Below are 12,849 nucleotides of genomic sequence, written 5' to 3'. Positions count from 1 at the left end.
AAACATATTTGAAAAGTTGCAAATATTGTCAAGCAACCAACTTTTACACAATTTGTGTAACTTTTGCATTTTTGTTTCCTATCACCTAGGAACCATCACATATTGGTCCAACATGAAAAAAAATACTCTCAAACATTTAATCCATATTTTCTACCACCTTATTGACCCATTGACCAAATTTGACCATGTTGGCTTGTCAAAGCTTACAACATCAATGACCTTACAAATGGATCTTATTACATTGTGAGTTGGGTGTGAAGGACCTTATGATCATTACTAAACCTATTTACTTCCTTATTACTCATGATAGCATGAGCCTTCGTGCTTCTCCTCCAAGATCTTGAGGTACTGCTATACTAATTTCTTTTAAACTAAAAATAATTAGTAAACACAATAAAAATAATATAACACAAACTTACAACCATTTTTCTATTGAAAACAATGACATTTAACTTTTAATTTTAATTATGTGTAAAGATAAATTAAATTAAATTATTGAGAATTTACCACAAAAATAACACATCATAACAAAAGTTATGAGAATCAAAATGCCTTTATTAACAAATATATTATTTAACGTAAGTTTATTTTGAACAATTTATCATAAATGCACAACATAGGCCATCTCTACAATTTGACAAAATAATTCATAATAAAACATTAAATAAAAAATAAAAATAAATTCTTAACTGCTTCTAAATTAAAATATAATAATTCTCAATAGATATCACAAATCATTACAAGATAAGATTTTCAACAAAACTACCCTAATGGAATTGTTGAATATAAAATAGGAAAAGGTTCCTTGCTTATGGCCACCTATTCATAGGTCTACATTAGAAATGTGTTAATACACATTATACATAAAAAACCTAACCACTTTGTATTAAAAATCTTAAAACACAAAATAAGTACATACATACATACATACATACATACATACATACATACATACATACATACATACATACATACATACATACATACATACATACATACATACATATATATATATATATATATATATATATATATATATATATATATATAAACAATATATATATATATATATATATATATATATATATATATATATATATATATATATATATATATATATATATATATATAAATGTATATATGTATATGTGTATATATGTATATACGTATATATATTTATATATATGTATCTGTATCTGTATCTGTATACACACACATATATTTATATGTATTTGTATATGTATATGTATATATAGACATACAAATACATATATACATACATATATATGTACATACATACATACATACATACATACGTACATACATACATATTAGAATACAATTACAATTTATTTAAAAAATTAAAACGTAAGAACTATATATTTGAAAAATCAAAACACCACAACTATATATTTTAAAAACTTATACCACAACATATCTAATAAAAAAAATAAATACCACCAATAATACATAACCTCTAAAGAAAAACCTAAAACTAAAAACACCACCAATAATAGAGAACCTCTATATATGCCAAACCACAATGACTATATATTTAAAGAAAAACTAAAACTAAAAACACAATGGCTATATGTATTTAAAAATAGAAACACAACAATTATATTTCTAAAAAATAAAAATACAACCAATAAACCACAACGACTATATATTTGAAAAACCAAAATACAACCACTACATATTAAAAACTAAAAACAAAACTACTATATATTTAAAAAATAAAAAGGACCACTAAAACACTACCACGATATATTAAGAAAACCAAAAACATGACAAATGTATATTTGAAAAACTAAAACACAATGACTCTATATTTAAAAAATAAAAATTGTGTTTTGACTATTAATTTTTTTTAAGAACTTGAAAATCTTTCTAATATACGGTGGTCAATGAAGAACTATAAGAAAAAATTAAGAATAACATAACCAAAACTTTTATATAAAGACTATATAGTAAAACATATACAATAATATAATAGAGATAGACAATACCTATCAAAGGAAGCTTTATAATTGGCCATCGATAGATGGGAAACAAAGGAACTCATGGAGGATTCACATTTGAGAGTAAGAGCATTCTATGTGGTTGATCTTTATTTTTAATCTCTTTTCTATTTTTTTTCCCTCTTTGTTAGGATCTCTTTTCCCTTCTTTTGCATTGCTTTTTGTTTTCTAGCTTAATGAAACAAGTGACATCTTTCTCATAAAAATACTTATTTTAAAAAATTTATTAAACAAAATAATATTCTTTACAAAGAATAGACTACGAAGAGATACTCTGTAATGACTTCCAAATTCTTTCTATAAATAGCATGTCTTTATATAACAATATAAAGAAATCAATTCTAACACAATGCCATGGTACAATTGCAACATCTCAACTTCTTCCTATGAAATATGACTAAATATCTACACTATTTATTAAAAAAGAGAGTACAAAATTAACCAAACTCTAAATCATTTTTAAAAATATGGTGGAATCATAAAACTTACCACCTTAACCATTGGTAGTATTCAACGTGTTAAAACGGTGGACATTTAATTAATAGGGATTCAATATTTTATATATTTTGAGTCAATCCCAATACGGTTTCTATCCCTAAATTTAAATTTTATATCAGAGCATTCAATTTTGGCCAATCCCCATTTCCCTTAACTAATTTTTTTATCTCGCCATTCACTTTTGGCCAATCGCCTTTTCCCTAAATTTGTTTTTTAAACCATACCACTCATTTTTGGCTAATCGCTATATACTTTTTCTTCCCTAAATCTAACAATGGCAAGTTAATTTCTCCCATTTCTGTTTCCTAACATATAACCACGGCAGTTAGATACGACGCGCTATCCCTCATTCACCGTTCGTTAAACAATGATTTATCTTTGCCTAATAATTCTTTATCATTTCAAAGGAGGATGCTCTTTATCCGGGCATTTAGAGGAGGTTTTGGCTTCAACCCATATCGCAAAATCCTCTTTCATTTCATTTTATGCGCGACACATTTCACTAATTGCAGTTAAAACCATAGCTAAAACAGCCAGTTTGCTTTGGTGCACTTATTTTTTGTTTGATTCAGGTGACACTCGAATAGTGTCGCATCTCTCAGATTTCTTGCTATATTTGGGGGATATTGTGATTTGACTTGGGTTATGCTCTCTTATTTTCATTTTTTTGACTGGTCATAATTTTACTTTTGGGTGTGCAGAGAAGAGCTGCTGCTGTAGCTGGTTTTTAGACTGCATATATATATTTTTGTTGTCTTTTCTTCTGTGTTGGTGAGCAAGATTTTGCTGTTGAGATGAAATGGGAAAGAGTAAAGCTGAAGACCAAAACACCGAAGGAAACCCCAACTCCAGATGGGAAAAAATCCCCGGGAAGGAAAGGTGGCACAATGGGGCCTGGCAAGAGATGGGGTCATACTTGCAACTCAGTCAAAAATGGCAAGTTTCTTTATGTTTTTGGTGGCTATGGCAAAGACAATTGCCAGACAAATGACGTTCATGTCTTCGATTCCTGTAAGATCTCGTTTTCTTCGATATTGTCAATTCTCGTCCTGTTTTATATGGGACATTTTATGTTTATTTAATCTTTATTTATCTGCACGCTCGATGAAAGATTTGAATTTAGTTAAAGGGGTTGATAGCTTTTCCAGTCTTCTGTTTTGGTGACATTTTACTTTTTCAAAATATTGATACATCTTAATGTTAACTAAGATTCAGTTCCAGTGCAAATGATGGTGGTGTGATGGCAATAGAGGCACTGCGAGAAGTATGATTAGGCAGTCCTACCTCACCAGAGTTTTGTTGTCCATAAGTCTAGCCGATTATTTGGTGAGGTAGAAAGCATGTGGTCTAATGAATATGGGTAATATTGCAGCATCATTTAGGTTGAAGTCTACAAACCCAAAAAATGTGGTCCAAACTTATTCTACCTGAGTAACATATAACTTCACCCAAACACATGGAGGAAATATAAAATAATATTGATTTCTCCCATGATTTACAAAGGGAAAAGGAAATACTGACACTAAACCAAATTGTTTGCAAGAGAGCCTCCTCTTCTGCTCATTTATATTTACATCTTTTTCAAATAGATTTGTAAGACTTGGGTAAAGGTATGGGGTATGCATGTTGTTGAGGGTAAGCTAGATTGCATTCTTTTATTGGGTATAAATTTGGTTTCAGTCTTAAGATTTGTGAACCCAAGTAATGTCATAATGTATCCATAATCAGTTACATCACAACCCCACCAAGAAACTTGGTCGAGAGAAAAATGTACTTCATTATTGTAACATCTCAATCTTATTACAATTATGCTTGAGTGTACCTCATAATCATTACATCGCAACTTCATGTACTGCCCTAACCTGTAATCACTATATCACAAACTCATGTACATCCCTGAATCATGCATCATATTATTACATGGTCCTTGAATCATAACCTCAAGCACCCTATAATTGTATATCTTGACCTATCTCGTAACATGTCCATTGGAATCAGGGGCTGCCTTATTGTGGTAACTTGGATCTGAATGTGTGTCACACTTACAAGGATGCACCTGTTACTGTTACACAACAACTCCTTGGACAACTTCAAAAATCTCTTTTTATCTGATTGTTAATTAGGCTTTAAATTCTGGTTTCCCTGTTAAAATGCTTAGTCTTTACTATTAGGAGATTTAAAATTTGTGGCAGACTGTTATGGTTTAAGTGAGCATTTTTTATTTTTCAATCCAGGTAAACAGACATGGAGTAAACCTATGGTGAAAGGGGTCCCACCTTCGCCAAGAGACAGCCATAGCTGCACTGTTGTTGGAACAAACTTATTTGTTTTTGGTGGGACTGATGGGAAGAATCCTCTTAGGGACTTGCATATTCTTGACACGGGTGAGTTTCCAATCATGAATTTTGATGATTTTAGAAAATTTGGTGCCCTTTGGTCCAATGCTAAGGGGAAAATGCATCACTGGTATGTGGCCCATTAATAATCTTTGTGGGTGCTGAGTTTTAAGATGTTCAATAATCTGAGTCATGGTCTATTCTACATTTTATGGTCGGCATCATGATATAGCGATTTTGAAGAGATGCACTAAAAGTGCAGTTCAAGGCACAATCTATAAATTATGATGGCATATAAGATGGAAGTCTTCACAGGCTATATATTATTTTATCAATTATCTTTCTTATATTTGCAATATTTAACATTATGTTGCCCTTTTAGTCGAGAGACAAATCATTGTATCTTGCATTTCTCTTAAATGTAAGCTGATTATCTTCAAATCTGTTTCTTTAGATTTCTGTTGCAGATAAACTTGAATTCATTGTTCTGTTTTCCTTGTCGACCTTTTTTCAGATTTCTTTTGCTGTCTCTTCCTTGTTAGCATTTGCTCATCATTGGACTCTCTAGTAGCAATTTGTTATTGCTCACTTCTGCAATTTGCCACATTATTGTGCCCACAGATTACGGATCATGAAGTATGAGCTCCTAGGAGCATTGATTTTTGGAAAAATATTTTAATACTCTTTAATGCAGGAAAAATCATCAATGAAATATTCGTTTTGTACTTTTAATGTTTAATATTTATGCTATGAATCTGCCTTCTTGTTTTGATAAAGGCTTATTGGCAAATTCCTTTTCTGCTTTTAAGCTATATATGTGGCGGGCACAGAAAAAATCATACATTGTTTGGTTGATTTAACTTAAATTCTATGCTTTATATGAGTGCTCATAAGTAGCATTTTCTACCCTTCTTGTCTTACTGTACCTGTGAAATCCAAAATTATGACTAAATCCTATAATCAGCAGGAGGTAGTGGACACATTGGTTAAAAAATTCAAATGTTAATTTGTCATGATCAAGTGCTGTGACATTTTCATATTTGGAAACTAAATTCTTTATACTATTTATACCTTTGTCAGCCACTCAGAAACTGGAAATTTTTATGCCAAAGGAAGTAATTTGTTTGTCTATTTTATTCATGGTCTCATATTTTACAATTATAACTACTTTCTCTCAAAAGGAGCTTAGATGCATGGTTTTCAATTTTTTTCCATGCACGGTTATCTAATTAGTAATTAGTAAGTTCCTAGCCAGAATGATAGATTAATTCATAATTGTTCTTTAATATTTTAAATAACTTTTTACCGACCATGCACAACCTAATTAAAATGAGATAATATGGCTAAGGGTAAAGTGCATTGTTGAGTGTGATATGTAGTAGTGATATTGAAATACAAATATTTGAACCACTGGGCTATTATAGGCTTGTTGAATGACATCACTATATGTTATGTCAGAAGAGTTACCTCAAAAGTACACCTGGAAACATCATCTATAAAAACTACAACTGAAGCCTAATTATTATGAATATACTATGTTTTAGGCATAGAAGTTTTTATTAGTTGTTTATCATTTATATTCTCGTCGATCATCCCACTCATATTTGCAATGTCTAACATGTTTATTTTGTCAAATAAGGTCTGAATCATTATATTACAGGTTTTTAATTCTATGTGAGCTGAATCTTGTCAAGGTGTTTTGGAATTCAATTGCAGAGAATCATGAAAATGCATTTATGTGGTTTTGTATTTAACTGTTCAACATAATTCCATTGATTTGTTTCCTTGATTCCAAGACAGCTTGCTGGTATGTACCGTCAATGGGTTTGACAAGGTTTGTTGTGGTGTTCATCCATTCTTTTGTTGACTCAGCTAAAAATTCGAAGGCCTTTTTGAGCAAGCATGAAGAACATTTTCCCTCCCTTTTGTCATGAAAATGCATTATTTGGTTTTGTATTTAACTGTTCAACATTTATTCCATAGATTTGTTTTCTTGCTTCCCAAGACACCTTTCTGATATGTACCCTGTCTGGGTTCCATGAGGTTTATTGCGGTGTTCATCCATTCTTTTGTTGGCTCAGCTAAAAAGTCAAAGGCCTTTATGAGCAAGCATGAAGAACATTTGCCTTCCCTTTCGTCAAACAATGCCTGTGAAATCCAAGAATTAAATGAATTCCTAGAACCAGCTGGGGGCAGGGGACTCAATATCAAGTAAGAATAGAAACTTCGATTAGAAGTTCACATGCATGGTTTAAAAAGAACAGTTAAATTCACGGTATGCATTATTGTCTTATTAATGAACGCCAGGGGAAAAAGATCAGTTGTTTCTCCTATTAATATGTACTGCACTGCTAAATTGCTATGCCCATCCTAACACAAGAAGAGAACTACTCTCAGATGGAAACCACTAACCAGTTATGATCAACGCTGTATAAAAGTACAATCAGCATTCATGCTATTGGGTTTTATTTGCATTTTGTTCTTATAATTTCAGAGTGAAGCAAGAATTTTCTAAAATCATACTTGAAGGGGCCATGGATTTGCCAAGCATTTTGGCATTCTATCAGTTACGCAAAACATAGTTCTTTTTATTTCTCAGAACAAAAACATTAACTTGATCAACTTGAAAGTGTATGTGTATTTTTAAAGAAACCTACCCAAGCTCTTGCATTCTGTTATTGTATCCAATATGACACATGGCCTAGAGATTGTTAACATGTTCAGATGTTGTTGGGTTGATTTATAAAAATCATACTCTTGATTTTCATTATCCTCAATAATGAGAAATGCAGCACACAAGTATAGATGCATATGAAGAAAGTGGATAACAAAGGAATTTTTTTAAGGATGTTTAATAATTTGTTTAATCTTTTAAGACTGAATGTAAATGATGTAGGTTACACCTGACCTTATTACAAGGTCTTTTTCAGATTGTGTGTGGATGAATGCTTCTTATTCATGGTTGTGTCAACTTTCTTTCTTATTTAATTTTCATTTAGAAGGGCAGGGTCTGTTGTTAATCCCCATTAAGTGATTAGAAGAATGGTTTTCTATGTAAATATGAATGCATTGACATTGTTGAAGTACTTCAAGAAGACTTTTTAACCATAAGTCCTTTCTTTTCATTTTTTTAAACAAGTTTAAAGCTCATTTCTTATTTTGCTCATTCTTCCTTGTTATAGCAAATATGTATATTTCTAGTTACAGTTTCCACATCTCTGTATTGCAGCTTCCAATACATGGATACAACCTAATTTAATTGGTGAAGGGCCCGAAGCTCGTGAGGGGCATAGTGCTGCACTTGTTGGTCATCGTCTTTTTATTTTTGGAGGTTGTGGAAAAACTCATGATGAAACAGAAGAGATGTATTACAATGATCTGTACATACTGGACACAAGTAAGCCAATCTACATGCAACTTTGTTGTTTAGCTGGGTGTGATGGAATTTTGTTGGTCATCTTAAGTTTGTAAGTAATGTGGTTTTTCTTTGGATTGTTAAATGTGAGGCATATTTACAAATTGCATATGCTATTGGCTGTATTTTTTACACATTGATATCTGCATCTTTGTAATGGTGGAAGACATCCTGATATTTTACAGTTGGCTTTTGTAATCTATTCTCTTTATTATTTATTTGTATATATTATTATTTTTTATTAAACAAATATTTTTTCAGGGCCATTATTTCTTGTATCTGCAAACATTTCCAATTCATTGTAATTCAAACTACAAACCATATATCAAAATGATATGCAGCTACTAATGACAACCAAAGTTCATTATTTATGCACTTGGCTGGCTTTTATGCATTCAGGATGTTCAAATAGAATTTTTCTAACATGTGAGACACAGCCTTATGGTGGGAAAGAATGAATATTTTAGAATGTAGGGTATGAGGTCCTTGAAATACAGAAGTATTCCTGCTTAAATTGGGTGAAAACTCTGCTTGACAAGGAATTTGAAAGATTGTTGAAGGAGTTTTGCCATGCATGTCATCATGAAACAAGCTGGATTAGAGGGAAATATAATAGATAAGAGTGATTGATTAATTATTATTATGCATCCCTTTTATTGATCTTTAGAGGATTATTGCCTTTCTCGTTTGATAAAAGATAGTATTTTGTAGCAGATACCCCAACTTTAGATGCTAATAGTAAATGCTTTATATTCTTAGGATAATGCAAAGTGATTTTCTGCCCCCAGGGAGGCCTTAGAGTGCTGGTTTTGTACACGAAAACAAAAATGAATGGTGAACACACTTTTAAAATGAAATGTCATGCAACTTCCAATCAGTGGGCAATTATTAAGGAGTTCGTATTTTTCTCAGATGACATTATAAATGCATTTTATTGATCAAATTGAGTAGGTATCACTAGGATGCAAATGCTAGTGGCTAGCTTGAAGATTTAGAAATTTCATAGCTATTAGATTTCCACATTTTGATGTTTTGTAGCTTCAGTCGGATAAATTCTATATATATATATATTATATTTAATATTATGTGAGATATAATATACTATATATATAATACTATTATTAAAGAAATCATTTGTAGTTGTCAAGGGTTGAAACTTGATTAGAGATCGGGCATGGAGAGGCACCTTTTCATGAGACATACCCATGAACGGGCATGTCTCCACCATGTTTGCTCATGAATGTGTCTATTCATATCCTTTATAATGCAGATCCAATCCTAAGGAAAGACATTGGAATCAATATATGTTCTGCCCTTTGGAGTTCGGTGACTGCAAATACCAAATTTATAATTACACATCAATCTTCAATATTTATCAATATTAAATTGTCATCTCATACACATAATAGTGATCCTACTTCCTCAACATGTTATTAGAGCCAGGCTGCAAATGTCAGAAAGGAAAGAAAATAGCAAACATATTGAAGGAATCTTGTAATGTTGGAGATGTTGATGATTGAGTATGCAAAGCCACAAAGTAGTATGATCGAATACCACAAAGATTCAAGTCGACTACAAATGAGTCATTCCACTAAATACCAATGAGAGATGTCTTCAAGGAGTGCGACAATTGTACATTTCTTCATCATGGTACTCATTCATTACAAGCATAGTACTGGTTTGACATACAACATAGCTTTGAAACAAACGAAAGCATTGCAGTTTTTTGATGGAATGTTGTGTTGAGAAGAAGCTTGCATAGCATATTCTTAAAATTGCCACCTCCCAATTGATTACTAAATGGCGAATCAGAACCAAAAGCATTCACAGATGACATTAGTGTCGGTTGGAAGGAAAGATAGAATTAGTGCGAAGAACATTGTTAAAACAAAGGTAGCGAACAAATCCTATAATAGGCAAGCAAAGCAAGACTGGTAAGTATGGTGTAAAAAGGGCTTTTAGGACATCGGGAATTTAGGTGATGATAAGCCATAGGAAATGAGGCGGTGATCCTTTGAATACACCAGGCTAATAATATATATAATGAGAAAACATAAAGAGAAGTCAAGACATAGAAGGAAACAATATGAAATGGGAAGCAAATTAAAGTTAAGAACATAACCCCCACGAAATGGGAAATGAATGGAGAAAAAGGGATATTTGAAAGGGCAAACCCATACGATTGCCCAATGTCCTCATACTGCATTTGCCATTAGCCATCGTGCGTGGCAACCAAGTTAAACAATACTTGAACAACTTGCACTCCCGCGTGGATTCCATTGGTAGGGAGATAAATTGACGCACAGGTCTGTATGACTTGTGAGACCACTACACCACATTCTAATAATTTCAAGTTTCTATACGATCAGTTTTTGGTTAGAAAGTAAAGTTCTCCAATATAACTGAGAGGTGGGGGGCTGTATATCAGTTATGAACTTTAAATAACTATCTGCCCAACTATGGATATCATTTACGATTCTGAAACTTCCATAAATCAGCAAACTGAAAAGTAAAACCATGCACAAATAAACAAACTCATAACACCATATTTTGTTAACTAGGGAAACTTTGGCCAAGGAAAAACCCTAGTGGGGATGGTACCCACAAAATGATCCACTAATCAAAAGTATCTTGTGAAAGATATTGACCCTGCTAGGAGTCTATTACATTCATACAGTGTAGCTGTCCGTGTTAGAGGACAAGGCCTTGTTAGAAGCCTCAACCATGTTAGGAGTTGTTATTACGATTCAAAATACAAGATGAGCCCACTGCCCAAACATGCATACATAATTTTATAAGTTATAGAATAGATACAAAACCTTGACAGTGCTAATATCTTCCATATTTGATTTGTCCTTGTAGTTCCACTTCACAAACATTCATACAATTGCTTTGCTTTGCTCTAGCATGTAAGTTCACATCAATACAACATATACAAAGCTCGCATATATCAATCATGTCATTACAATATCATTGGCATCTTTGCTAAACAAAAAGATTCTCCTTTATACCATAATCGTTGAACTGTCAACCTTGTGCTACTTTGCATGTTACCCAATCTTCAAATAAACTTTTTCCATGTGACGGTTAACATCTGGGATGTCATCCTTACCTTGTTAAGTAATTATTTTGTGAAGCCAAAATAATTCGTTAACCAAAAACTCAATAGTTTGCCAGTTGCCCTGTTTTGCGCCGTTATGCCTATCTCTAAAAATCCTTCCAAAACTCATGCAAAACTTTACATAATCTGTAGCGGCCTTGCCTACCTTATATACAATATCTGTGCTATCTGCCATTAAGCTCGTATAACCTAATATGCTTCTTGTGAAGCTCGCCAAGCAAAACTATTTGTTTGTTACCTGTTAATCAGTGTTAGACAATTTTCTAAGTATAGTTCTCAAACTTCATTGTCTTCTGGCATCTCAAACTTAGTAATATTTGTCATAAATGACAGCCCTAATAATTGCTCTAAGCCAAATTGCCAACATTCTCCCCCTTTGGCATTGATGCGAACATATGGGAAAAATTGACCAAGTATGATAAAATTTCAGAATTGTAAAATTGTGGCCTTGTGAAAGTTTGCAAAATTGTGGATTATCTTATATTCATTTCTTCGTTAATATATACTGTGCTCCCCTTCGATTATACTTCTATATCTATCATGCTGTTAAGCTCTCCCTTACAATATGCATTATAAACTATATATAATACTTACAAATTTTCTTCTTCTCACCCCCTTTGACATCAATGACAAAGCTAAGTCAAAAACTAATGTACATGTCAAAATTTGATGTCTTCTTCTGCTTCCTTGGATGAGTGCCGTAAAGTGTCAAACAGTCAGAAATATTTGTCTCCAAGTGCTCCAACTTTAGCATTAAATGATCTCCAAGCAAATTTTATCTTTTCAATAATCTTTCCTTGTCATATTCTAGCATTCTTAATTCATCATTAGCCTTAGCAATCTTTTGGTCTGTCAAAATGATCTTTGCATCATTTTGTGCTATCCTATCTATTTTATCTTCCTTCTCTTTGATAGCTTTGGTGGTGGCAAGGGTGTGCTTGTGTGCCTTAGCACATTCAATATACAATGTCTTACCCTCATAGATACACCTTCTCATCTCTTTAATGCAAATATCAAGTACAGTTAAAATCGCTTTTGATATTGTCACAAACTGTATTGAAAAGCTTGCCATCATGTTCAATTTGTACTTTGATTTTGATTGCCTTCTCAAAAGTTGAATAGTAATTATCAAATTCTTCCATCACTTTTTCTACTTTCTTTTCAATATCTTGCCTGGTGTTGATGTTTTGGTAGCTTTAGTAGGATAACCCGTGAGATGAAAGAGAAATTAATATAATTACAATGATTCATATATATATATATACACTTTTATCACTTTTTCTACTTTCTTTTCAATATCTTGCTCTGTGTTGATGTTTTGGTAGCTTTAGTAGGATAAACCTGTGAGATGAAAGAGAAATTAATATAATTACAATGATTTGTGTGTATATATATATATACACAACTATAATTAAGTTTGCCATTTTATTAATTATATTGATGAATAGACATGACCCA

At 32.1% G+C, this 12,849-nt stretch overlaps 1 protein-coding gene across 2 annotated transcripts in view; it reads left to right on the top strand.

The window, feature by feature from the left end:
* Nucleotides 1-2,727: 2,727 nt before the first annotated feature.
* Nucleotides 2,728-12,849, top strand: part of LOC149532957 (uncharacterized) — a 125,812-nt gene continuing 115,690 nt past the window's right edge. The window contains exons 1-4 of one of the 2 annotated variants that reach the window (XM_089807295.1): nucleotides 2,728-2,958; nucleotides 3,221-3,530; nucleotides 4,754-4,903; nucleotides 8,085-8,252. In XM_089807295.1, the coding sequence (XP_089663421.1) occupies nucleotides 3,314-3,530; nucleotides 4,754-4,903; nucleotides 8,085-8,252 (535 nt within the window). In that variant the 5' untranslated portion in view covers nucleotides 2,728-2,958; nucleotides 3,221-3,313. Of the gene's footprint in view, nucleotides 3,092-3,220; nucleotides 3,531-4,753; nucleotides 4,904-8,084; nucleotides 8,253-12,849 lie in introns of both variants that reach the window. The other variant, XM_089807294.1, reaches the window with a different exon arrangement.

Source organism: Cupressus sempervirens, chromosome 10 (genome assembly GCF_028749045.1).
Source record: "Cupressus sempervirens isolate cs-2001-9-10 chromosome 10, ASM2874904v1, whole genome shotgun sequence".
NCBI lineage: Eukaryota > Viridiplantae > Streptophyta > Pinopsida > Cupressales > Cupressaceae > Cupressus > Cupressus sempervirens.
This window is presented reverse-complemented; position numbering and strand designations above follow the sequence as displayed.